This window comes from Sorghum bicolor, chromosome 5 (assembly GCF_000003195.3).
Source record: "Sorghum bicolor cultivar BTx623 chromosome 5, Sorghum_bicolor_NCBIv3, whole genome shotgun sequence".
NCBI classification, from domain to species: domain Eukaryota; kingdom Viridiplantae; phylum Streptophyta; class Magnoliopsida; order Poales; family Poaceae; genus Sorghum; species Sorghum bicolor.
Genome location: NC_012874.2, coordinates 9,167,910 through 9,195,445, shown reverse-complemented (window position 1 = coordinate 9,195,445; position 27,536 = coordinate 9,167,910). Strand labels below are relative to the sequence as shown.

Here is a 27,536-nt window from a genome sequence, read left to right as displayed (position 1 = left end):
GAAAAGTTCTAGCTTCAGCCTTCTTCTAAGAAGCATCCATCCAAACTTATTACAGTAGCATGCCCATAATTAAAACTTATTAGAGGTTCAGAACTAAAGTTTAAGACAGTAAATGATGGACCATCCATGCGATGCGAAGAACTCCATGACTCTCTGTTGGGGACTCGACCGCACCTTCCCTCCCCCTCAGCTGCGTTGGAAGTAAAAGAACACGATCCAATCGTGATGGCCAAACCTTCGTACACGTAACCTTCGTGCAGTAACGAACGAAGGTTCAGGAAAAGTTAGCGCTAACATAGTTTGACTTTGTGAGACAGGTGTTCGGGAACCAACCCAGCACGGAGGACCCCAATTGATTGCCCATCCTTTGGTCGTTACCAAACCTCAAGCGAGGGCGAAGCGGAGAACCTCATGGTGATGGACGGTGATCCTATGGTGGCCGGACGGCTAAGGATTCGTGAGCTTCATCGAAGGTCAAGCGGAGGATTAGGGCCAAAGTCCTGTCGTGTCGACCTATAAAGTGCTTGGGGTTAGAAATTACTCGAGTAACCCTGTGGGCCGTAGACTGCGGTGATGGAATATGCTAGGATATTCCGCCACCGTTACGAGGTATTTCTGTAACGGATCCCGGTCGGAATCCGTGCCTTATATAAAGGGATTGTAAATGCTCCTCTGGAGTTAGTTGGACAATTTATTGCTGCCTGGACTGTCCAAGCACTACTACAGAACAGGCCTTTGGTCACTTGCCCAAAATGAACAATAATCTCGGCCAAAACAGCGTCCGGGACAAAAACATATTTAGTCCCGGTTGGTGAGACCAACCGGGACTAAAAGTCCCCTGCCCAACGGCTATTGTGTCAGACATCGGCAGAGGGGACTTTTAGTCCGGGTTGGTCTCACCAACCGGGACAAAAGTCTAGCCTTTAGTCCCGGTTGGTACCACCAACCGGGATTAAAAGCTGTTGTCCCGGTCCGTCCCACCGGCCGGGACTAGTGTTGGAATTTAGACCCGGTTTTTAAAAGGAACCGGGACTAAATGTCCCTCCCCATATTTGAACTCTTCTTCTCGTGGCCGAGCCCATCGATCTTCACTCTTTTGTTGTGTTCTTCATTTGGAGTTGCTTGTTCTTGCTCTCATCTCCGGCTATTGATTCATTTCATCGTTTCTACACCGTCATCGACTTGTTAAGAGGTCACTAGCTTCATCTTCTCAACATTTAGAAGCGGCATATGTCATTTCCTAGTGTTATGTATATTGCTTTTTATTTTATGGTTTTTTTAAGAGGTTATTAGCTTCATCACCATTTCAAAAACGACGCGTTTTTTTAGAGAAATAGTGGTAATATGTTTTTTTATTTTAATTAGTTTAGAAAAAATTAAAAACATATAATACTTTAATTTGCAATTTTTGACCGATTTAGTTAGTTAATTATAACTAGAATGCATACCACATTTCATGATTATTTAGGAAAATAGAGAATTTTTGTGCTTTTTTAATTTTGCTTGTTTAGAAAAATTAGAAATAGAGAATTTTAGATTTTTTGTTATTTTAATTTCTCTATTAAAAATTAGAAACTTATAATACTTTAATTTGCAATTTATGACAAGGTTAATTAGTTAATTAAAACTAGTATGCATACCACATTTCATGATTAGTTAGAAATATAGATAACTTTTGTGCTTTTTTAATTTTGGTTGTTTAGAAAAATTAGAAATAGAGAATTTTAGGTTTTTTGTTACTTTAATTTCTCTATTAAAAATTAGAAACTTATATTTCTTTAATTTGCACTTTATGACATGGTTAATTAGTTAATTATAACTAGTATGCATGCCACATTTCATGATTAGTTAGAAAATAGAGAACTTTTATGTCTTTTTAATTTTGTTGGTTTAGAAAAAACAGAAATAGAGAATTTTAGGTTATTTGTAAAAAATTAGAAACTTATAATACTTTACATTGCAATGCAGACAATGACACGTCATTGGATGTACAATGCCGATCGCCGCTCCAAAGAATTCATTGATGGTGTGCATTATTTCTTAAGAGTGGCCGAGGAAAACAAGCGGGATGGATTCATATGTTGCCCATGTGCCTTGTGTCAGAATTTGAAGGAATATTCTAACTCTAGAGATATTCACTCACATTTGTTGAAGTCGGGTTTTATGCCAAACTATATTTGTTGGACCAAGCATGGAGAAAACGGGATAATTATGGAAGAAGGTGAAGAAGAACAGTTGGAGCCTGACGACATTATTGCTCAATACGGTGACTTCGGTGATACAGCAATGGGAGAAGCTGAAGATAAGACAGGTGCAGAAGGCGCACCTGTTGAAGATGATGCTTTTGGTGATGTCATTCGTGATGCACAAAAAGATTGTGAAAGTGAAAAAGAGAAGACAAAGTTTGACCACATGTTAGAAGATCACAAGAAATTACTATACCCATCTGCCCAGGATGGGCAAAAAAAACTGGGTACAACACTAGAATTGTTAAAATGGAAGGCACAAAATGGTGTATCTGATAAGGTATTTGGGCAATTACTGAAGATCCAAAAAAATGCTGCCGAAGCCTAATGAACTGCCCACTACTACGTACGAAGCAAAACAGATCGTCTGTCCTTTGGGATTAGAAATCAAGAAGATACATGCATGTCCTAACGACTGCATCCTATATCGTGGTAAGGACTACGAGAATTTAGATGAATGCCCCATATGTAAAGCATCACGGTATAAGATCAGGCGAGATGACCCTGGCGATGTTGAGGGGGAAGAACGTCCCAGAAAAAAAAAATCCCTGCAAAGGTTATGTGGTATGCTCCTATAATACCACGTCTGAAACGTCTTTTTAGAAATAAGGCCCATGCAAAATTGTTGCGGTGGCACAAAGAAGACCGTAAAGTAGACAACATGTTGAGACACCCTGCTGATGGGTCCCAGTGGAGAACAATAGACAGGGAATTTCCAGAGTTTGCAAAAGACGCAAGAAACTTAAGGTTCGCTTTAAGTACGGACGGCATGAATCCTTTTGCTGAGCAAAGCAGTAGTCATAGCACTTGGCCTGTTACACTATGTATCTACAACCTTCCTCCATGGTTATGCATGAAGCGAAAGTTCATTATGATGCCGGTGCTCATCCAAGGCCCGAAGCAACCGGGCAATGACATTGATGTCTATCTAAGGCCATTAATTGAAGAACTCCTTCTTTTATGGAGTGAAACAGGTGTTCGTGTGTGGGATGAGTACAAACAGGAACACTTCGACCTACGAGCACTGTTGTTTGTGACAATCAATGATTAGCCTGCTCTAAGTAATTTTTCAGGGCAGACAAACAAGGGATATAATGCATGCACACATTGTTTTGATGACCTTGATAGTATATATTTGAAAAAATGCAGAAAGGTCGTGTACCTTGGGTATCGTCGATTTCTTTCTATGAATCACCCAGTTGGAAAGAAAGGAAAGCATTTTAAAGGTAAGGTAGACCACCGATGCAAGCCTCGCAACAGAACTAGAGAAGATGTATTTGAGATGGTTAAGGATGTGAAAGTAGTTTTTGATAAGGGACAAGGCAGCCAACCAGTTCCAAAAGATGCAGCGGGTCATGCACCCATGTGGAAGAAGAAGTCAATATTTTGGGAGCTACCCTATTGGCAAGTCCTAGAGGTCCGGAATGCGATCGACGTCATGCACCTAACAAAGAATCTTTGTGTGAACCTTCTAGGATTCATGGGTGTATATGGTAAGCCTAAGGATTCACTTGAAGCACAACAAGACTTGCAACGCATGGAAGAACGAGACAACCTGCATCCAGAGAAGACAGATGATAGACGCCAATATTTAAGACCTGCTAGCTACACTCTTAGCAATGAAGAGAAATAAATCATGTTTGAATGCTTAAGCAGCATCAAGGTCCCATCTGGATTCTCCTCTAATATAAAAGGTATAATTAATGTACCTGAGAAGAAATTTCTGAACTTAAAGTCACATGACTGCCATGTGCTTATGACGCAATTGCTTCCAGTTGCATTAAGAGGAATTCTACCTCCACATGTACGTCTGGCCACCGTAAAGCTATGTGCATTCCTCAATGCAATTTCTCAGAAGGCAATCAATGCACTGGAACTAGCTGCTCTACAGAATGATGTGGTTCAATGTCTTGTTAGCTTTGAGTTAGTGTTCCCTCCATCCTTCTTTGATATCATGACACACCTCCTAGTTCATCTGGTCAAGGAGATCAATATTCTGGGTCCTGTGTTCCTACATAATATGTTTCCCTTTGAGAGGTTTATGGGAGTTCTGAAGAAATATGTTCACCAACGTGCTCGGCCAGAAGGAAGCATCGCCGAGGGCTATGGGACAGAGGAGGTCATTGAGTTCTGTGTTGAATTCATTCCTGAACTTGACCCAATTGGTGTTCCTGAATCGCGCCATGAGGGAAGACTGAGTGGAAAGGGAACACTAGGAAAGAAAACATACATCGGTACGGGGGACGATTCTTTCAATAAAGCACACTACATAGTTCTTCAAAACACATCCGTGGTGGAGCCGTATGTCACGAAACACAAGGACTTCCTACGATCGCAATTTCCAGAGAAGAATGAAGCTTGGTTTATGCGTCAACACATAGACACTTTCAGTGATTGGTTACGAAAAGAATGTCAGGGTAATGACCAGATTGATGAGCAACTGTATTTGTTGGCTAGGCAACCATCATGGCACATCCTCACGTACAAAGGGTACGAGATAAATGGAAATACATTTTACACCCTAGGCCAAGATAAAAGAAGCACGAACCGAAATAGTGGAGTTCGCGTAGACGCCGTAGACCCGAATAGAAACATACAAATATATTATGGCCATATAGAGGAGATTTGGGAACTAGACTACGCACCTAATTTTAAAATCCCTTTGTTCCGGTGCCAATGGGTGAAGGTTACCGGAGGCGGGGTGACAGTTGACAAAGACTATGGAATGACAACAGTGGACCTCAGCAATGTTGGTTACAAAGATGAACCATTCGTCCTTGCTGCTGATGTGAATCAGGTGTTCTATGTGAAAGACATGTCTACAAAACAGAAGAGAGGGAAAAATGACAACAAATCAACAAACGAGCCAAAACGCCATATAGTTCTCTCAGGGAAAAGAAACATTGTGGGAATTGAGGACAAGTCAGATATTTCAGAAGATTATGAAAGGGATGACCGAATCACGCCTTTCAATGTGACCAAAGATCCGAGCATACTGATAAATGCTGAGGACACTCCATGGTTACGTCAAGATCATGACCAAGGAACATACGTCAAAAAGAAGATCACTATTGTGCCCGCCTAATAAATAGATTGCAATATAGTATGTGTATGTGACAATTGTAACTTAAGATGTTTAAGATCCGAGCATACTGATAAATGCTGAGGACCCATTTGATGACTTGAATGTAGATTTTGATGAGTGGAACAATATTGGTATTCATGACTTTTCCGTTCGAGACCATCTAGGGTTCCGAAAACCGATGCGTGGCTATGAATTCTATCAAAATTCAAAATTGAGTGGTTCAAACTTTTCTAAAAGAAAAGTTGACCATTAGACAAAATGTATAACTTGATGAGTGCAAAAAACTTTGTATTCATTACTTTTCCATTTGGGACCATATAGGGTTCGGTCAAAGTGTGTGTTTCTAAAAACCAATGCTTTGACTTTGATCAAACTTGGTCAAATGACCCATTTGATGACTTGAAATAAAAAAAATGAATACAAAGTTGTTAGAGATCATCAAGATCTACATTTGATATATTGTCCATTTTTCCATTTGGATAAATTTGAGCCAATCCTAAGCACATTTGTTCGAAATCCAAGACGGGTATTGGTCAAACTTGGTCAAATGACAAACTAAATTACTTAAAATGAAAAAATTTTGAATACCAAGTTGTTAGATATAATCAAGATCTAAACTTTTTATATAGACAATTTTTCCATTTGAGAAAGTTTAAGTTCACAACACCCACCAATTCTTGAATCTCACACAAACTATATGAAACTACATGTGTCAATTGTGGATTTTGAACTACACCTTCGCAACACTTTGTCAAATGCAAAAATGGTCTATATATTAAATGTAGATTTTGATGAGTGGAACAATATTGGTATTCATGACTTTTCCGTTGGAGACCATCTAGGGTTCCGAAAACCGATGCGTGGCTATGAATTCTATCAAAATTCAAAATTGAGTGGTTCAAACTTTTCCAAAAGAAAAGTTGACCATTAGATAAAATGTAGAACTTGATGAGTGCAACAAACTTTGTATTCATTACTTTTCCATTTGGGACCATATAGGGTTCGGTCAAAGTGTGTGTTTCTAAAAACCAATGCTTTGACTTTGGTCAAACTTGGTCAAATGACCCATTTGATGACTTGAAATGAAAAAAATTTGAATACAAAGTTGTTAGAGTTCATCAAGATCTACATTTGATATATTGTCCATTTTTCCATTTGGATAAATTTGAGCCAATCCTAAGCACATTTGTTCGAAATCCAAGACGGGTATTGGTCAAACTAGGTCAAATGACAAACTAAATTACTTAAAATGAAAACATTTTAAATACCAAGTTGTTAGATATCATCAAGATCTAAACTTTTTATATAGACAATTTTTCCATTTGAGAAAGTTTAAGTTCACAATACCCACCAATTCTTGAATCTTACACAAACTATATGAAACTACATGTGTCAATTGTGGATTTTGAGCTACACCTTCGCAACACTTTGTCAAATGCAAAAATGGTCTATATATTAAATGTAGATTTTGATGAGTGGAACAATATTGGTTTTCATGACTTTTCCGTTCGAGACCATCTAGGGTTCCGAAAACCAATGCGTGGCTATGAATTCTATCAAAATTCAAAATTGAGTGGTTCAAACTTTTCCAAAAGAAAAGTTGACCATTAGACAAAATGTAGAACTTGATGAGTGCAACAAACTTTGTATTCATTACTTTTCCATTTGGGACCATATAGGGTTCGGTCAAAGTGTGTGTTTCTAAAAACCATTGCTTTGACTTTGGTCAAACTTAGTCAAATAACCTATTTGATGACTTGAAATGAAAAAAATTTGAATATAAAGTTGTTAGAGATCATCAAGATCTACATTTGATATATTGTCCATTTTTCCATTTGGATAAATTTGAGCCAATCCTAAGCACATTTGTTCGAAATCCAAGACGGGTATTGGTCAAACTTAGTCAAATGACAAACTAAATTATTTAAAATGAAAAATTTTGAATACCAAGTTGTTAGATATCATCAAGATCTAAACTTTTTATATAGACAATTTTTCCATTTGAGAAAGCTTAAGTTCACAATACCCACCAATTCTTGAATCTCACGCAAACTATATGAAACTACATGTGTCAATTGTGGATTTTGAAGTACACCTTCGCAACACTTTATCAAATGCAAAAATGGTCTATATATTAAATGTAGATTTTGATGAGTGGAACAATACTGGTATTCATGACTTTTCCGTTCGAGACCATCTAGGGTTCCAAAAACCGATGCGTGGCTATGAATTTTATCAAAATTCAAAATTTAGTGGTTCAAACTTTTCCAAAAGAAAAGTTGACCATTAGACAAAATGTAGAACTTGATGAGTGCAACAAACTTTGTATTCATTACTTTTCCATTTGGGACCATATAGGGTTCGGTCAAAGTGTGTGTTTCTAAAAACCAATGCTTTGACTTTGGTCAAACTTAGTCAAATGACATATTTGATGACTTGAAATAAAAAAAAAATGAATACAAAGTTGTTAGAGATAATCCGATGTAATGGTGAATATTGTTGTAAGCATAAATAAATAAGAAATAGAGAAAAATAATTCGATGTAATGGTGAATATTACGTATATCATGATTTTGGAGATAAATGATGATAAATAAACAAAATTTACGTTTAAATATTGCACAAACAAATTTTTCTATCAAAAACATCTGCTTTAAGATATTAAAATTAAATAATACATTTTTGCATTAACAAAATACTAATTATTTTTCATATTTAAGTTTGTTAATATAAGTGACGAAAAGATTTTATGTTTCCAAATTTATTATGTAACCAATTAGACAAAAAGAAATGGAACTATTATTTTTTAACAAATTAATACCTATTATTCTATTTACTATGCAATTAACAATATTAATCTAATTATTATATGCATAAATAAATAAGAAACTGAAAAATACATTTAGTCCCGGTTTCGCCTTTAGTCCCGGTTCTAGCCAGGAACTGGGACTAAAGGGTGGACCTTTAATCCCGGTGCGTAGCACCAACCGGGACTAAAGACCCTTTAGTCCCGGTTGGTGCTAGGCACCGGGACTAAAGGTCCCCGCGTGTATATAAGAAAACTGTCATCTTCATCCTCCAGATCGACGTTGCCCTAGCCGTCTTCACCGTCGCCACTCCTCGCGCTGCCTCCACATCCTGCCCGAGCCGCCGCTGCCTCCTTCTTCTCCGGCGTAGAGACTCTCTTGGACGAGCGCCGCCACCGCTTCCTCGCCTCCGGACATCGTCGCGCCGCCTCCTCGTCATCCCCGAGCCGTACGTTGTCGTCGCGCCGCCGTGCGGCCTTCGAGCTTCTCCAGCGCCGCCTCCTCGCCCTCATCGCCCCCGCGGCCACCTCCTCTCCCTCGTCAGAGCGCCTCCGGCCGTCGCTCTCCTCCCCGGCCAGAGAACGCTCGCGCCGCCGTCGTCGAGGGTGAGCACGTACACAGAGAAAAAAATGATTATTGATGATGTGTTGTATGAATTGTTGATTTGTTGTATGAATGAGATGATTTTAGTGAATTTTATTTGAATGAAAAGAATCTGTTCCCAAACACATGATAAAAATCATTTTAGTGAATTTTATTTGAATCAAAACTATAATTTAAACTATGAATCTGTTGTGGTCCAAATGTGTGATAAAAATCATTTTAGTGAATTTTATTTGAATCAAAACTATGAATCGGTTCCCAAACGCATGCCCACGAGAAATACGTACCTCTGGCCAAAACGTACTTCTACATCTACACTTGTTGTACTCCGATCGACGAAACACATGCGCTCACGAAACGTACACTTTTTAAAAATCAAACAATTCAAAATTTTTATGACATTTCTATAAAAAATATAAATATTATTAGATTAATTATTTATATATTTTTATACTATAAATTTACTTGAGACATAATTAAAAACCTTGTCTTGTATAGTTGAACTTGAATATAGAAAGCACAAGTTACTTTAATTTAAATAAAAATTGTAATTTATCCTGTGTTGTAATTGAAAGTGCTCCACAAATTGATCATTGGCAGAAGGAATATACATATGGCAAGAGTTTATACAACCCTGCGGCCCTCAGCAAGCTTGGAACACAAATGTACATGCTAAACAAATGGTACATGAAAGCGTGTGTCAGAAAAGCAGATGACTATATTTGTGTCCGAATTAGAAACTATCATTACTTCCGTGGTGATGATATTATTTATGTTCAATTTAATGAGCTACACCAACTATGCCACAGAGACGCTCTTGACAAATCTCTAATGAGTTGCTTCTGTCTGTAAGTGATTCTTCCTTTCAATAATGTCTCTGTAACTTATCATGTATATATATAACTAATTACAGAAACCCGCTATACATATGCAGAAACATGATGAGGGACCTCAGAGTTAGAAATGACAAGGAGATTGGATTTGTAGATCCAAATGTTGTATTCAAAGACCACAAGACCCCGTATGTTTTATGGAGAACTCAAACGGAGAGAAATCTACGGAGGTTCTTGATCAACCAAAAAGATAAAAGATATATACTCTTTCCCTACAACTTTAAGTAAGTGTCGTTATCGTGTGTACATTCTATTTAACTAATTAATCAGATCAATATGAAGATATATACTAATTTTGCCTACATATGCACACAAATGCAGCTTTCATTGGATACTAATTGTCATTGATCTCTGGCAATGTCAATTGGTAATCTATGACTCATTGAGAAAACCACAGGACGATTACCAAGAAATGATAGATATTATCCAATGGTAACTCCGATCTCTATATATTAAATTCTGCTCTTTTAACTTGGTAATGGATAATTAATAATGATCGTTTTATTGCTAGGGTTTGGGCTGGGTTCGTGCAGAAACACCGTCCAGAGTTGAATGCAGCACTTTCAAAGCCCATCTTACTTCAGTGGGTTCTACGGCAGACACCGGGCAACAATTTGTGTGGCTAATATGTGTGCGAGTTTATGACGGTGTATGCCAAAAGAACTAATCTTGAGCACCTAAAAGGATGTAACATGTATATATAATAAGTTTATTTCATTTATTTGTTGCTATTTAATAAATCCTATTCATACCTCTAACTTTTTTCTTTAATGTCTATTAAAGGAGATGTGGCTGAAGGAGCAGGTGTTGGATGCGGTGCGCCTAAAAGGAATTCAGGAGACAATCGCAGGATTTCTTAACGACCAAGTCCTGGATCCCGGCGGCGAGTGCTACTTCAACCCTCAGGAGCAGATGAAACCAAATAACGATGATCATTTGTACGATGCTTGAGTGGCGGAGATAAATTGTGTTGTAAATACTTTGTCCGTGAAGCATATGTGTAAATATTGTATTATGGACCTATAGATACATATTATTTATATATATATATATAGTGTTTTATAGTATATTTATATGTAATCCTTTAAATTATATAAATTATAGATGCGTGTTCCATAAACTACCAGCAAACAATACGCATTCGAAAATAACAATAACATAATTGTAAACCCTAAATGGAAAACCAAATGAAAAGAAAAAGAAAAAAGTCTTTAGTCCTGGTTGGTAGCAACAACCAGAACTAAAAGTGGAGGCCAGGTGGCACACCCTGGTGCACCTTTTAGTCTCGGTTGTTGTTACCAACCGGGACTAAAGGTGGACCTTTAGTCTCGGTCCACGGAACCGGGACTAAAGGTGGGACATTTAGTCCCGAAACCTTATCCCCGGTTCCGTAGCCGGGACTAAAGGCGCTTACGGCCCCGGGGCTAAAGCCCTTCCGTGTACTAGCGAAGAGTTTTATGCTCCACTTCATCTGCTAGGTTGCACGGCCTCTCACTGCAACGAGTGAAAGGTCCCCTCTAACCTCCGTCGACAAAGGTAGATTAAACCAGGACCAACACTCTCGATTTCAGTAGCTTGCAAGCATCAAGAATCCGTTCCTTGTTGTCATCCCAAAATCGTAACCAGTGTATCCCATGAAGAAAACCTGCACAAAAAATTTTAGACATTACAATGCTGGGGATGGTAATAGAAACCACTAGTGTAGGGAAAATGGTAGCTCGGATCCAGTGCCTCGCCATCTAGTAAACTTGTTTAATTGTTTATTTACGTCACGGAATGAAATCAGCATATAGATCAGCTCTTGGAAACTAAGGTACCGTGAAACTTCCAATGGCAGACAACAACAACTCTCGCATCATCCGGACCCAGAACTCTCGCTATATGGCCATGCGGGTACCGTCGTGGATTACCCGTCCGCTGCGGGCCAGGGCATCATGGTAGTTGTCACAGTGGCGTTGGTGCGGACGGTGGTACATATGCCTCTGTCGCCATCCACTCGCACAGGAGCGCTACCGATGGCGCCGGAGGTCAAGCAAGCCTAGGCGCTCGGCGGGACGTTCGCCGCGCCGCCCACCGTGATGGCAGCGCGCTTGCCACGTCCCATGTCCGTGATGTCTGTCGTTCACCATGTCCACGACGGTAGCCATGCATCCATGGCGGCCTTGCGCGCGCTCGCCGCATGCTGTGCTCCGTGAATCCGCGACGGCCACCCGGATGGTGACTGCCACACCGTGACACCGCAAGCATCTCGCATCATTCTGCGCTGCCACAGGCCTCCAGCGCCTCCGGTGCCTCGCTCCGCGCCGCTGCCGGCCTGCAGCGCCGAACAGCCGCCGGCATCTCACATATATGGTCGCGCTGCCGCAGACCTCTCATGCCGAACTCTCTCCAACATCGCTATCACTACCGGCGAGCTTGCACGTGAAGTTGTGATTGTGAACAACGAGTAGTCGAGCTTCAAGTTCTGCTCCGTTGGATGATGACGAATCCGGCACAAGGCGGTGCCGGTACTTTGCCATCCAATCTTCTTCTGTCAGCAACAAACTGCCAACTTTTTTCTGTAACAGCCTCGATCCTGAGGTGATCCTCAGCCATCTTCAATCTACCTACCAGCTCCTCGATGGAACGTCCCTAGATGCTGAGAACATCCCCTGTTCGACCGACATTGCATCTCCAAGCCAGGAAAGTGTTGCGGGAATCGCGTTATTCCTCTTGGTTCATGGAGCGAGGGCGAGACAGACACAACAACAATACTACTCTTGATGAGGAAGCGCAAGTCCTTTATCCTGGAGCAAAACTCGCCGACCAACTGCTGTGCAAGGAAGAACCGGGGACAAGCTGCTGCGGGTGGTTTTTGGGGGTGTGGGTGGAGATGCTGTGCTACGCGGCGCATCACTGCAGCAGGCCGGGAGTCCCATGCCAGGCAGCTCAGCATCAGTGGCGGAGAGTTGGTAACCGCCATGTGGCTTCTGACCACGGCCGAGTTTAATCGTGTCTACCACAGTCAAACAAACTTTAAAGAGCGAAAGCATGGTACTGCCTGGAATTTCCTGAATTTACTTAATATACGTAAAACCATTGATAAAGTAGGCCGCGTGATAAGTCTTAACAGAGCAGAAATGAGGTGGGACGAGATGGGCCAAAAGATAAGTCAGATTACGAGTGAATATACTCCCTCTCTGTTTGCATGTATTCTGGAGGATTAATCCGGGCGTGTGCATGCAATGTGTTGTAAATGAAACCTTTCACCAACAGTATATATGCTAATATGCAGCACATTCATTCTGAACCGTGTCCTGTCCCGTATCATATCCGTTTTCCACTGGCTATCATTTGGGGTGCAGTAGAAGAAATAATAAGCTGATCCGAGGGGTGCACGTACCTTTAGGTATGTGCTCTTATCCAACTAAAAATCAGCAGTGTATATATATATATATATATATATATATATATATATATATATATATGATACAAGATAATCACACCCTTGTAAAGCAATGCAAAGCAAAGTATAACACAGAAAATTCGGTCATCAACTGACAGACCAATCCATCTTCATTCTCCAACTTGAAACCTGTGCAAACACGGTTAAGAGTGGTCAGTCTGCTGTCCAGTCACGCCTTGGTTATCCGGGTTTAATTTTAATTTTTCGATCACTTGGCCGCAGACGCTTAAATTCAAATAGACATAATACCATTAATTGTTATTTGATAAGTTGAGAAAAATATTTTTTTTAGGGTAAACAGGAGGGGTAAAAACCCCCTACTGTGCTTTATTGATTTTCTTTTTTAAAAATAGAGTAGAATTCCTGATAACAGAATTCAAGAAACAAAAAGGTTACAAAAAATATTAATAAAAAGATAAATCAATAGCTGGACGGTAGGCTACTTTTGCTCTTAGAATAACTAGAGCAAACTCTGATCTTAAAACAGTGTTGCAGGGCTGCACTGAAGCTGGGATTTCTCTGAAAATAACATCATTTCTGACAGTCTAAATAGACCAGCACATAGTGACTGTGATTTCCATGAAGAAAGGTAGATGGAGCTGAGCTTTGAAGCTTTCAAAGATCTGACGAGGAGTTGAAAAACTGGGTACCAACAAGTTTAGATGTTCAGTTGAGAAAAATATTACTATACCTAAGTGAAATGTAGTTCATCGTTGTGCCAATAAAGCAAAAATGCGTGTAACAGAGGAGATGTGTGAGTTTGCTCTACTACCCTAAGCAGCAGAGAGAGAGAGAGAGAAGAAGAAAGGCATGCAGTGACAGGATTTTGAAAATGAAAAATGACGCAAAAAAACTGTATGGAAAGGCTAGTGGTAAACCATTATCTCCTTCCATTAGGCCCCACGTGGAAGCATGAACCTCGTATACTTACCAAAATACGTTGAACTATCAAAATAGTACTCGTATTTTTTTAGGAAATAGTTCTCGTATTATATTTTCTCGTATTATATTAGTAACAAAAGACAAATCTTACCAAGGTCCATTTGATACTCCGTCTCCAAACACACGAGGAATGTGAGAGACAAGGTGCCAGTCAGATCCCATTCCTCGCTTATAACGAGTTTTCAATCCAGGGCAGCTATCAATATACAAACTCTGGAGGGCAGTAAGGCGTTGTATGGATTGGGGCAGGCATTCAAGGGTAGGACAACTCTGGATAAATAGGCCACGAAGTGCAGTGAGTTGTCCAATCCACTCTGGCAGCTCTGTCAGCGCGGGGAATCCCATCAAGTCGAGAACTTCAAGTGATGTGAGGTGCTGAATGACGTCAGGTAGCTGCTTCAGATTATTGTCCCAATTCCAGATATTTAGTGTGACGAGGGACCTAAGGTGCTTTGTGGATCGAGGGAGGCTCTGCATCATTGGGGTCCACATGACAGAAAGTGATCGTAATGAGCGCAGTTCACCAAGCCAATCGGGCAGCAGGCCAAGGGTAGAGCATCCTTGGATACTCAAGTCCTGCAGCAAGGTGAGACTCCGGATGCTCTCAGGTAACTCTGTCATTTCTTTGCAATATTCAATACTCAAGATCTCTAGTTTAGTGTGGTTCTGCAGGAATTCCAAGCCAGACGATGATCCCTTTATTGTTGTTAGTCTCAGTTCCCTGAGGTGAGGGACTGCTGAGTTCATGCTGTAGGACGACCAGGATGTATCTGCTGATGGAGGAAGCATTTGGGAGAAACTACCCGCTGATAGCAGCTGCATGTTGCTCTTGCTTAAACGTAGCTTCTCCAGTGACGGTGGGAAGTGTGGTTTCACATTGAGTCTCGGGCAGCCTAATATGGATATATCGGACAGGGCTGGGAAGCAGCATTGCCCACATATTTCTTCATCAGAATTAGCCATTTCTTCACTTGTTACGGTCCACAGCTCTTCTAAATTAGCCATTTCGAGTAGGAAGAGGGACTTCAGTGAAGGCAACACACAAAGTCCTCGCATCTGCTTCATGTTTGCACAGTTACTTAGTGTAAGTGCAGTGAGAGAAAGGAACTGACATGGTCCTGTTTGCTTCAACACTACAGCTTCGCAAAAAGAGGAATCATTTTGTGCCATCATCCATCGTGGCAAACAGGAACCTTGGTAACCATTGATTTCCATGTTCGTAATTTGTGATGGTGGTTCAAGAGTACTCAGCATACCCTGGACTTGTTCCATATCACATAATAACTCTTCTCCAGTTTCACTCAAAGACCAGTCCAACACAAGACTCTGTATGTTCCTCATATGTTTCAAATAAGATTTCCCTTTATCTTCTATATCCTTCAAATACATAAGGTTCCTAATTATTAGGTGGCCACATAGCTTATCAAGATTTTCAAGCTCGGAGATATTTGCATCATCTCCACCGCACCCAACAACAAACAATCCCAGCTTTCTTAAACAAGTCAGTTGTCCCAACCCTGATGGCAGGGAGCGAAGTTTTCTACAGCCCTTTATATTCAAAACTCTGAGTCTTTTTAAGTTGCCTATACCTTTTGGCAACTCTAGTAGCTCCATGCAGCTTTCAAGGTCTATACATTCAAGAGTGCTAATTGTAGTAACCCATTGAGGTAGCATGGCAATGTAGGTGTAGGAAAGATCTAGAGTACACAACACAGGACAGAAAGATTTGCTTGGCAAGTCCTGGAACTTGCTACACCAGGATAAGTTGATAGTCTCTAGGTTGCTGAATTCCCCAATGAATTTCAACTTATGTTGCTCAAGAGATCTACATCCAACTATATGAAGGGCCCTTATGTTTTCAATTTTACTTATAGACAGTGGTATCTCACTGAGCTTTCCACACCAAAATAGTTTCAAGGATTGAAGATCTCCACAATGGTCAATGGACTGAGGCAAACTCTCTAGATCAGCAATGTGTTTCAGTTCCAGAGTTCTTAGCTTCCGAAGCTTCCCAACAGACTCGGGCAATGTCACAAAGCCATTACAGTGAATAAAATGAAGTGACTGCAAATTCCAACAATCTGAGATAGCCTCTGGAAATTTGGTGAAACTAGCATTGTGGATTTCAAGATATCCAAGATATTGAAGCCTTAATATGAATGATGGAAACGGAGTCTCAAATTTATAATCTAGGACAACACTGCGGATATGCCCACTCTTCTTAACAAGGTCGGGAAATGATCGGTTACCTTCAGCCACATATAGAGCACGTAGCTTCTCAAACCCCCTTTCAACATCCTCATTCAATGATCTCAAAGATAAATATCTGCATTGGCTTGCACCATCCATGGTTATGTTCTTTTGTAGAGATGTCAGCACGTCATTCCGTAAAATATATTGAGCAAGATCATTAATCAGATCATGCATCCAGCATACTCTTCTTATTTCATTATCTTCTATTTGAGGTGGCTCCTGAAGAAAGCCTCCTTTCACAAGAGAATCAAAGTAGTCACTTCCAATATCCTCTGGCTGCTCCTCCTTCATCCACTTGATGAATCCATGGGCTATCCATTGTTCAATCAAGTAGTCTTTGTTAATTGCATAGCCTTTTGGGAATATAGAGCAATATGTTAAACACTGCTTCAGATGATCTTTCAAGTGAATAAAGCTCAGTTTCAAAGATGCAAATACACGATCTTCTATATTCTCTTCATTCCATAAATTACTCTCTTTAATGGCTCTCCAAGTATTTATTCTTCTCTTTTCTTGGAGAACAGATCCAAGAGTTTTTATTGCTAGCGGCACCCCACCACATTTATTGACGATATCTTTTCCAACTGTAATAAAGTCGTTCTCTAAATCCTCCTCTGTCCAGCCAGAACTCCTTAGAAAGAAGCTCCAGCTCTCATCCTCTGATAAGAGTTGCAAGTTGAATAGAAGCTTCGATTCCACTGCTTTTGCAACATTTTGATTACGTGTAGTTAAAAGAATCTTGCTTCCTGATGCACCATTGTTTATGTGCACTGTGAAATTTTCCCAATCATGCCTATCCTCATGCCAAGCATCATCCAAGACTAGTAGAAACTTCTTACCACTTAATTTGTTTGAAATTGCACGGAGCATGTGTTGTTGGGCATGTAGATCTGACTTTTCCTCGATAATGGCTTCAAACAGCTTGCCAATAAGTTTTTCCCCACAAAACTCTTCAGATACATGGACCCAATATACTGATCCATTGAAGTGCCCCTTTATCTTGTCATCATGGCAAATGTGCCGGGCCAAAGTAGTTTTGCCAGAACCACCTAGCCCAACAATAGAAACGATATGACCATCTTCTCCACACTTCGATTCTAGAAGCTTGGAAATGATTTTAGTCTTCACATGATCTCTTGATGGTATCTTTGACTCTTGAGCATTACTCAGCAGAGTCTGTTCCCCAATTGCCTTGTCATTTCTTCTCTGAACTGTTTGGTTCACATCAATACTGTATAGTATAGTATTGGCGTTGCTTCTTTGTTTCACAATTGCATCATATGTCACCTTGACTGCTTTGATCTTACTGGCCACCTTGCGTCGAAACAGAAGCAACTTCGGTTTTGCAAACAAGTCAGCAATAGCAAGCTTGTCACGGTCATTATATATCTTGTGTTTCTCATCTTCGAGGTAGACTTCATCAACTAAATCATAAATGTCATTTGCAAAATTTCTCAACTTCATCACCCATTGAAGTGATGGGTCTCTCTCTATTGCTCTGTCACGAACCACAGATAACCAGCTCGTAATCTCTGTATGTATATCCTGAAGATACGAGAGATCTTTTTTCACGCCCGCTATGGCAGCAAACTCACTGGATACCAGTGAAACTAGCTTCTTCCCTGCAACGCTCAACACTCCAGATGCTAGAGCAGCCTCCACTCCAGTCATATTTCAAAGGCTCCCTTGCCAATTCTCTGTAGATGGAATTGCAAAATGAACAATTATATTGAGTTTATGAAACCCCAACTTATATGGTGGACACGCTAATACAGCAACAAAAAATTAATTTTCAGCTCTGGAATCATATATGCTGGATGATAAAAGATCTGAAAGTTACGAATTAACATGATCTATCTGGAAATCAATTTTATATTGAAACTCAATGGAAAATGAATCTGATGAACCATCTGTGATACTTATATGAGCAAACCAAAACAGATAGTTTAAATAGGGATCCTTTCTCGGCTGTGTATTCAGATTAAACAGCACAAACAACTTGACTACTAGGCAGAAATAACATGCATATGAGAGGATTAAGATCGATGGGGAGAAGGGGATGAAAGGTTAATAAGCATACGAATTACCTCTTCCAAAGGCCAGAGAAGCAGCAACACAAGTATGTGTGTTCCTCACTTGTGCTGCTTACCACGAAAATTCCTTGAGTATGCGTGTTCCTCACTGAGAAGCCAGAAAAAAAAAAACCAATCTCATAATGCAAGCAAACAGGAAGATACGTGTGCAGAACAAAACAGACGAGATATGGATGTTTTCTTGGATCAGGACATGTACCTAGAATCGAATCTTGGATCAGCGGCCTTATCCTATTCCATTACCGAAGGCACTAGGATGCACTGCGCCCTTGAAAAAAAGAGAGCTTTTTGTTGTTCAGGATGCAGGGTTGCAGAAGGTAGGAGAAGCGGGCGTGCAGGTTCACTAGATGGAAGATATCAAGAGACCCAGACAGTGCTTTTTGTAGCTCTGGTTCATTGCTTTCCCTACTTGCTTAACAGAGGATCCAGTTTTTTTATTAGAAAGAAAATGAGATGCCAACAACTCTTGGAGACTGCATGAGTGAAGAAAGTGACATGAGAAAGAAGCCTGCAACCAAAATTCAAAACTGCCGGCATCGGTGGACCCAGGACGTGGCCCCACACGCTCGAAACCAGAACAAATCGGGTTTGGAATTTTCAAACCGGATTGCGTAAGAATGGTATGCAGTAACGTAAATACTTGCTAGGAAAGGAAATTCATGCAAGCTACCATGAGAGGGGGAGTTTATGGGATACGGTTTCAGAGGCTGCTGAAGCATGACAATCCAAAAGGAACCGTCCGTTCCGCAAGTAGAGCATGGAGGCTGCTGCACCATGAGGGAAGTATTTTTAAATCTCTTCGCTAAGAATTCATGGACATGTAAGAGTAGGTTTTTGCTTATGATTTTTCGTTTAGTTTCTGTCCTACTTTCTCCCTTTTATTTGTTCAGCTGATTAGCTGAAATAAAGCTTTACAAAATTTGGCTATGTGCAGTCACTGAGAACGGAAGCAATACATCTTTTTTTTTTCTACTCTATAAAGGAAACTGGAAGAGGCTACGGAATGATGAGAACAAGAAAATAAAACAGTGTAGCAAACTGTCACGAAGGGGGCAGTACTAGATCATAGGTGCTTTTGGTAGCTTCTTCCTTCTGTGCTTCCTGCGTTCTTCTCACCTTTAGAAAAGGAAACTGTTGTGTAACTTCAATGCCAACGTAAAAATATAATCCAAAATTGCGGTCATATAGTTATCAAAATTCCCACCACGTTAGAAACTGAGGCTCTCGCATCGTCGTCGTAGACGAAAATACACCGCACCAACCAAAATGCACTGTTCACTTTGACAAGTTGAAATCCGCGTGGCCGCCATCGCTGTCGTTGACCGATGGTGGTGGGCTAGTGGCGGCAGCCAGCGATGGCTCAAAAGTTGTGTCGACTCACATCCCTCCTCCTCCCTCATCTCCAAATATTATTCCGCACCTAGTGTTGGTGGTCCTGTAAGTGCCATCATGGTGCGATGGTAGCAGGGCAGTGCCATCGGGATCTACGCCGTGGTGGTGCCATGGAGATCGGCGATGGCTGAATCTGCACACGTGGTAACGCGGTGGTGGCCTAAGACGCCTCGATCCTGTTGATGCAAAACTGATCTGCAAACACAAAGGGCTAATACCCGATTCAAACGTTAAAGCGTGCCAGCCGATTTGACCTTACTATCGGCAAAGGTGATAACTCGAATACTTTAGTCCTGACAACAGCGATGCGCCCAGATGTCACGGCTAAGAGGTACTCACGCGGAACTTGAGAACACGCCAAGCTTAAGTCGACGAATTCCTAAGAACTCGTAGTAAAAAGGAAAAAGTATGACGAAGTCGTTGAAAAAGTAGATGCTAGAATATGAGTAAAAACGTGTATTTGATTGATTGATAGATTTTTTCATTACAAGGCCCTAGGGTCTATATTTATACCCTGCTCAAAGAGTTACAACCAGACACGATTAGAATTCGAATTCCAAATTACACGGAATCCGTATATAAAACGATGTAAATAATTAAGGAAATAACAAAACTATCCCACGTAACAAACTGAAACTGCTCCACACAACGACCGGCAGCTTCCGGACTCCCTCTTTGTATCATCGGCAGACCCTTTGCCATAGTCATCGGCAGACCTTCTCATCTAGCCATCGGCACAGTCATATCACTGCCTGTAGACTTAGTCACGTTCAACTTCCCCTTCATCGGCAACCACCCTCATCGGCAACTCAGCATACTGCCACCTTATCCTGCCATCCTAGACACGTGCCCAAAAAACGGTGTCAACACATGCCCCCCAATTTCGGAGTATAAAACTATTAATGCTCCGAAATTCTCTGCAGTAATGATGCCTTTTCCCGCAATTAATGCTCCTAATCTGGTAACCGACAACCTCAATCTGAACAACTCTGATCCTATTCCTCCGCAGATTCCTCGAAATCCCCAACTTCCTAAACGGGCTTCTCTCTCAACCGTACATCGGCAATAATACCATTACAAAGATCTGCCGATGTACTAGCCAGGATGTTCGTACAAACGGCTACCTCCCATCTATCCGCCCATCGGCAATATGACCGTTATAGAACGCTGCCGATGGACCGACCAGGAGATCTCGCACAGTAAAATATCTTCAGATAATGACCGCCTCCCGTCAAATCACCTGCGCAATCCCTTGATTACCGTGCGAACAGTTACCATATCTACCTGAGTACCCTCGGATTTTTCGGATGCGGCAAAGAGATAAGTCAGATTTGCCCTTGCCCATTTTGTCCTATAAATAGTTCCTTCTCGGGTACTCCTTCCCCATCACATCATTCCACCACCCAACCTTACTTTTCCAGCGGCGGCGCCATTCGAAACTCCCAAGACCTCCGTCAAGCACTCCTACTCATCAACTCCGGTGCCCTCAAACGCTCTCTTCGCGGCAAGATGGCCGTTAGCTTCGTCGTTCCTGAGGTCAGATCTCCATCCCGTCTCCTGTATATTTTTCCTCGTATCCCTGTTCATCCGTAATTCATTTTACTGAATATCTTCCTTTTCCTTTTTTCTTTTTGTGTATTTCTTTTACGCCCAAAATCACTAGGAGTTGTCCAATAAAATTGTCATCCCCACCGATCAACCACACCTTCAATGTCTCGGCCCTCTAGGGGATCCAGATCCAACCGACCTTATCAACGCAGAAACCAACAGGATCCCCTTTAGAGCTGAAAACTTTTCTTTAGATCTGTGGAAAGACGCCTTCCGCTCTTGGCCCAGCCCTACCGTAGGGTGGAAAGACTGGTTCTTGAGGGTCAGCAACTCTTATGAAGTCCAGTGGGGCGAAAGGAAGCTAGCCCAATGCATTAGGTTATCCATTGCCGATATGCACAGGAACAAGTCACTGCTGATAGCTGCGTCCTACTTTTGGTCAGACACCCTCAATGCTTTTGTCTTTGGCCACGGCCTTGCTTCTCCTACCCTTGCCGATGTAGCCATGCTCACTGGTATAGATATATCTTCTGCCGATAGCACTCACTTTTTTGATACTGCCCCTAGTGCCAAAGTAGAGACTCGCGCTATCGGCGGTTGGTCAGGGTACATTCAGAAGTACCGCGGGAAAGGGCCTGTCACCATAAAGGAGCAAACCACCTTTCTGAACATGTGGCTGGACAAGTTTGTATTCTGTGGTCGATCGGCAGGACCGACTTCCGTCTATCTATCGGCAGCAGAGAGACTGGCTAACGGTGGCCAATTTCCTCTCGGCCGATACTTGCTTGGCGCTGTTTACCATCTTCTCCATCAGGTAGCCCAGAAACTCCTGCTTGGCCAGTCCATCAGCAACTTGGGAGGCCCCTGGTGGTTTATTAATATGTGGCTCAATCTGCACCTGCATAAGCGCCTTGATTTCAACTTGTTCACACAGCACTTCCCAAGAGATATAGCCGAAAATCATGTGTTGGGTGAAGAGGAATCGGCAACGCGTGCCCCCTTGAACTTTGGCGAAGCTGTCATAGTTCTACCTGGTTCAGGGAGTAATCCGGATCAGATCGGCCGATTCTTCCAGACTCTGTATGAGGGTTTGGCCAGAGATGAACGACCATGGCTGGCTTATGATGACCCAGATAGCATGCTCCCTCTGACCTTCAATCCATTTGATGAAGCTCTCGACAGGGACAATGAGGTGATGATGGCAATTGTGACTCCCAGAGCCATTCCAGTGAATTTCTTCGGTAGCACAAAAACCTCTCCCCAGACTTACGAATTTTACAATCCATCGGCATTAGCTCGCCAGTTAGCTTTCGGCCAGTTGCCGATCGCACTTCCTTATGCCGATGTGATAAAACCCAGAGAAACCATCAACAACTTTCTTGAGTAGATTCGAGTAGCCCAACTACCACCAAACGCCGATACAGATGTAGATCTGTCAGAATGGGTTCCGGCTGCTTTTATCACTCAGGCATACAAGTTATGGTGGGCAGAATGGAAAGAGCATCTATTCTGCAGAACGGCCCTTTCATACCGCGGCATGATCGACTCCGAATACGAAATTCCCGATGACACTGTAAGTATCTCCAACCGATGTTTCATTTTCTCAATATTATTTCCATCGGTAGCTTACCCTTGTATTCCTTTTGCAGGTTGACAACATCCCCCCATCGGTTAGCAGGAGTGGCAAGCCGATCGACTTGTTTCCATCAGGCCCGATTTCCTCAATCGGCCATAATGCTCCCACTCTGGCTTCCATCGTGCATCGGGGTGTGCGCCTCAGGAAAGTCACCACCAGGAGAACCCAGACATCACCAACGGTAGCTGCTCCCACTCTGGCGCGGGCTTTCAAGGCAATTTGTCAAATCTTTTTTCTTTTACGCTGACTATCTTTATATCGGCTATATTTATACTTATAAACCCTTGTTCGTTATTGCAGCAAACCAGTGCATCGGCAAAAGTCACACGCCAAGGTGCCGATGCCCCCCAGTTCAGCCAGCCAAAGAGGAAGGGTGCCAAGAGTACCAGGGCCGAAACGAAACGCCAAAAAGTGGCAACTCCCCCTCCTCCTTCGGTATCTCCAATCCCAGTGGAGTCTTCCCCTTCTTCTCTAGAAATCCAGACACAGCAAGCACCATCTCCCCAACCAATGCAGGAAGCACCACAGATGGAAGAACCCCAGCAGGAAGAACCTCAAACAGAAGGTACATCAGCTGATGTGGGTGAACAAACAACTGGTCCGGTGGGTCCAATTATATCATCGGCGGTTCTCCCGATTCAGACAACCGTTGTTCCTCCTCCAGGTAACATACTTTAACAATACCGTTGCCGATGAACTTATTCTCATTTAGTCTCATAACCCCTCTTGTCTTCTTTCAGTCGATATCGTTCCATCGGCAACCTCAGCCGATCAACCTGTAGTTCCATCGGCATCTTTGGCCGATCAGCCTGCAGCTCCGTCAGCACCTCTCAGTCAAAGGCAAGAGATCGCCTTGAAGCGAGTAAGTCACCGTTTACCGTCAGCATTATTTGCCGATTCTCTGAATATGAGCTAACCTTGCTTTCCCTCCCAGGAACAAGATTCTCCCGATAGCCTGTTCTCCTTCGCCATCGATCTCTCTGAAGAAGAAGGCGAAGAAGCAAGCTCTTCTCAGACAGTTGGCATTACATCGGCAGAGATCAGGGCTAGGCTGGAAGAATTGTCAGCTCTCCTTCACCAGGACACAGCGCAATTGGTTGATGACTCCGACCCTACCAAGACCCTGTTCAGAACTCTCAGAGGCCAAATCCCAGCCGACGTCGAAGAAATCCTGTTCCAAGCCGCTCATTTGGAGAGTCGCCAGCTGCAGTACCAGAGAGCTTCTCGGCGTCTTGCCGATAGAGCCGCTCAGACTCAACTCTCCGATGAAATGAGGAAAGAGAAGCTCTTGACCGATGAGAAGCACAAGAACATCGGTATCCTGAGATCTTCAGGAGACGTGCTGAAACAGAAAATATCCGATCTATCGGCAAGAAGAGAATCCCTGTTGGCGGAACTCAAGGAAGTGGAGGATGCCTTATCCCAAGCCCAACAGGAAGAGAGCCAATTGCCAGAGACCATCAAGCTTCTTGAGCACGAGCGAAATGTTCATGGTCGCAAGGCACTTCAACTGAAGAAGAAGCTAAAGCCGATAGAAGGTTCTGCCGATGATGACATTAGGGAGATAGAAGCAGCCAACCAAATCCGGCTACGCGCTATATCGGCAATCCAGGCACTGCTTAACACATAAAGTTTTTATCGGCATCATATCTGTGCTTTCCTGCTTCCTCAGCTTTTAGTCTAGCCGATAGGACTGTTATCGGCATCTTTTGAAACACCAAGTCCTGTCCCCGAACATTTGGATCCAGCCGATAGGAGTGTTATCGACACCTAAACTTTTATGCATCGACCCATATGCTGGGGTAGTACCTCTTTAAATATTTGCCGTTTAATGCTCTGGGAAATTCAACTCCTTCGAGGGTTTCTAGAATGTAGGCATTACCAGGAGCCGATCGACTTATCCGATAAGGACCCTCCCAATTAGGAGACCACTTTCCAAACTTCGAACTTTTAGTCCCGATTGGTAAAATTAATTTCCATACCAAATCCCTATCGGCAAACTCCTTAGCCTTCACTTTCTTATCATACCATCTAGCAACTCCCTTCTTATTTTCTTCTATACTCATTAAAGCTTTTAACCGATGCCCTGCTAGATCATCCAATTCATCGGTCATCAAAGTGGCATAATCGTCGGCAGTTAATTGATCTTGAAACGATAATCGCCTAGATCCAGCCTTAATTTCCCAAGGCAACACCGCATCATGTCCATACACCAATTGATAGGGTGACACCTTGGTTGATCCATGACAAGCCATCCGATAAGACCACAATGCTTCATTTAACAATGTATGCCACCGCTTAGGATTTTCTTCAATCTTTCGTTTAATAAGCTTGATAATTCCTTTGTTAGACGCCTCGGCCTGCCCATTGGCTTGAGCATAATAAGGAGAAGAATTCAACACTTTAATCCCCATACCGATTGCGAATTCATCAAACTCCCCCGATGTGAACATAGTGCCCTGATCGGTAGTAATCGTTTGAGGGATCCCAAATCGGTAAATAATATGCTCCTTCACAAAATCAATCATATTGGCCGATATGACTTTCTTCAGAGGAATAACTTCAACCCACTTAGTGAAATAATCAGTGGCAACTAGAATGAACTTATGCCCTTTGCTAGATGGTGGACAAATTTGGCCGATCAGATCGATAGCCCATCCCCGGAACGGCCAAGGCTTTATTATAGGATTCATAGCCGATGCGGGTGCTCTTTGAATATTACCAAACTTTTGACAACCTTGACACCCCTTGAAATATTTAAAACAATCCTCAAGTATGGTCGGCCAAAAATATCCATTCCTTCGAATCATCCACTTCATTTTAAAAGCTGACTGATGCGCCCCACACACTCCTTCATGGATTTCTCCCATCAAACTTCTAGCTTCATCATCACCCAAGCATCGGAGAAGAATTCCGTCAACAGTTCGATAGTACAATTCATCTTCAAGGAGCACATATTTGGTTGCTTGAAACCGAACTCGTCTTTCAACTTTTTTAGATGGATCTTTTAGATAATCAATAATTTCCTTCCTCCAATCATCGGCACCGATTGCCGATATCGCATTAATCATAGGCTGATATCCCGAGGCATGCTGAGCCAATCGATTGGCCTCTTCATTATGCAATCGAGGAACATGCTCTAATCGGAAATCCTTGAATTCTTTTAACAGTTGCATGCTCTTCTCGTAATAAGTAATGAGAATCTCGCTTCGGCATTCATAACTCCCGGCCAATTGATTTATAACCAACATAGAATCTCCGAAGATTTCAACAGCATCAGCACGAACTTCCCTCAACAATTCCAATCCCTTGATCAGAGCCTGATACTCTGCCTGATTATTCGTTGATGTAGCAACAATCGGTAAGGAAAACTCATACTTCCTCCCCTTAGGGGAAACTAATACAATGTCGATTCCTGCCCCCCGGTCACAGGTAGATCCATCAAAGAAAAGCGTCCAGGGTACAATTTCCAAGGCTTCCACTACACCGCAATGCTGAGTCACAAAATCGGCCATAATCTGCCCTTTGACTGCCTTGGCCGATTCGTAACGCAGATCGAACTCCGACAGCGCTAAAATCCATTTACCGATCCTGCCACTCATAATCGGCATGGATAGCATGTACCGGACCACGTCGTCCTTGCAAACAACAGTGCATTCGGCCGATAGCAAGTAATGCCTCAGTTTGATACACGAAAAATACAAGCATAGGCATAGTTTTTCGATGGCCGAATACCTGGTTTCAGCATCAATCAATCTCCTACTCAAGTAGTAAATTACCCTCTCTTTCCCTTCAAATTCTTGGACCAAAGCTGAACCGATAACCGCTCCATCGGTAGACAAATACAATCTGAAAGGCTTTCCTTGTTGAGGTGGAACTAGAACTGGAGGATTTACTAGATATTTCTTGATTTCATCCAAAGCCAACTGCTGCTCTTTTCCCCAAATAAATTCTTGATCGGCTTTCAATTTAAGAAGAGGACTGAAAGCACGAATCTTACCAGACAGATTGGATATAAATCTCCTGATAAAATTTACCTTGCCGATCAAGGACTGGAGCTCAGTCTTGTTGGTAGGGGCCACTATCTTATTGATGGCATCAATAGATCTTTGACTAATTTCAATCCCCCTTTGATGTACCATGAAACCAAGAAACTGCCCTGCCGATACACCAAATGCACACTTGTTGGGATTCATCTTCAATCCATGTTTCCTTGTGCACTCTAACACTTTTCGCAAGTCGGCAAGATGCTTTGAGAAATCCCCCGACTTAACCACCACATCATCAATATATATCTCCAGCAGCTTGCCGATGAACTCATGAAATATAAAATTCATGGCCCTTTGATAAGTAGCACCAGCATTCTTCAACCCAAAGGTCATGACTATCCATTCAAATAACCCAACATGACCAGGACACCTAAATGCGGTTTTTGGAATATCTTCCTCTGCCATGAATATTTGATTGTATCCTGCATTGCCGTTCATAAAGCTGATGACCCGATGACCAGCCGCAGCGTCAACCAATAGATCGGCAACAGGCATTGGGTATCCATCCATCGGCGTAGCTTTATTGAGATTCCTGAAATCAATGC

The 27,536-nt window shown here is 42.1% G+C and overlaps 1 protein-coding gene across 1 annotated transcript; it reads right to left on the bottom strand.

Moving 5' to 3' along the window:
- On the bottom strand, positions 12,769 to 18,791 carry LOC8076751 (putative disease resistance protein RGA1). Its single transcript, XM_021461339.1, has 4 exons — positions 18,566 to 18,791; positions 18,361 to 18,454; positions 14,112 to 17,970; positions 12,769 to 13,207 (listed from the first exon to the last, which is right to left on the bottom strand). Exons 3-4 carry the CDS (start codon positions 17,942 to 17,944, stop codon positions 13,189 to 13,191), a joined length of 3,852 nt encoding a protein of 1,283 aa, XP_021317014.1. The 5' UTR covers positions 17,945 to 17,970; positions 18,361 to 18,454; positions 18,566 to 18,791; the 3' UTR covers positions 12,769 to 13,188.

What these genes read in the sequence shown, in the direction of transcription:
- LOC8076751 (XM_021461339.1), bottom strand. Translation starts at nt 17,944, where the DNA reads ATGACTGGAGTGGAGGCTGCTCTAGCATCTGGAGTGTTGAGCGTTGCA.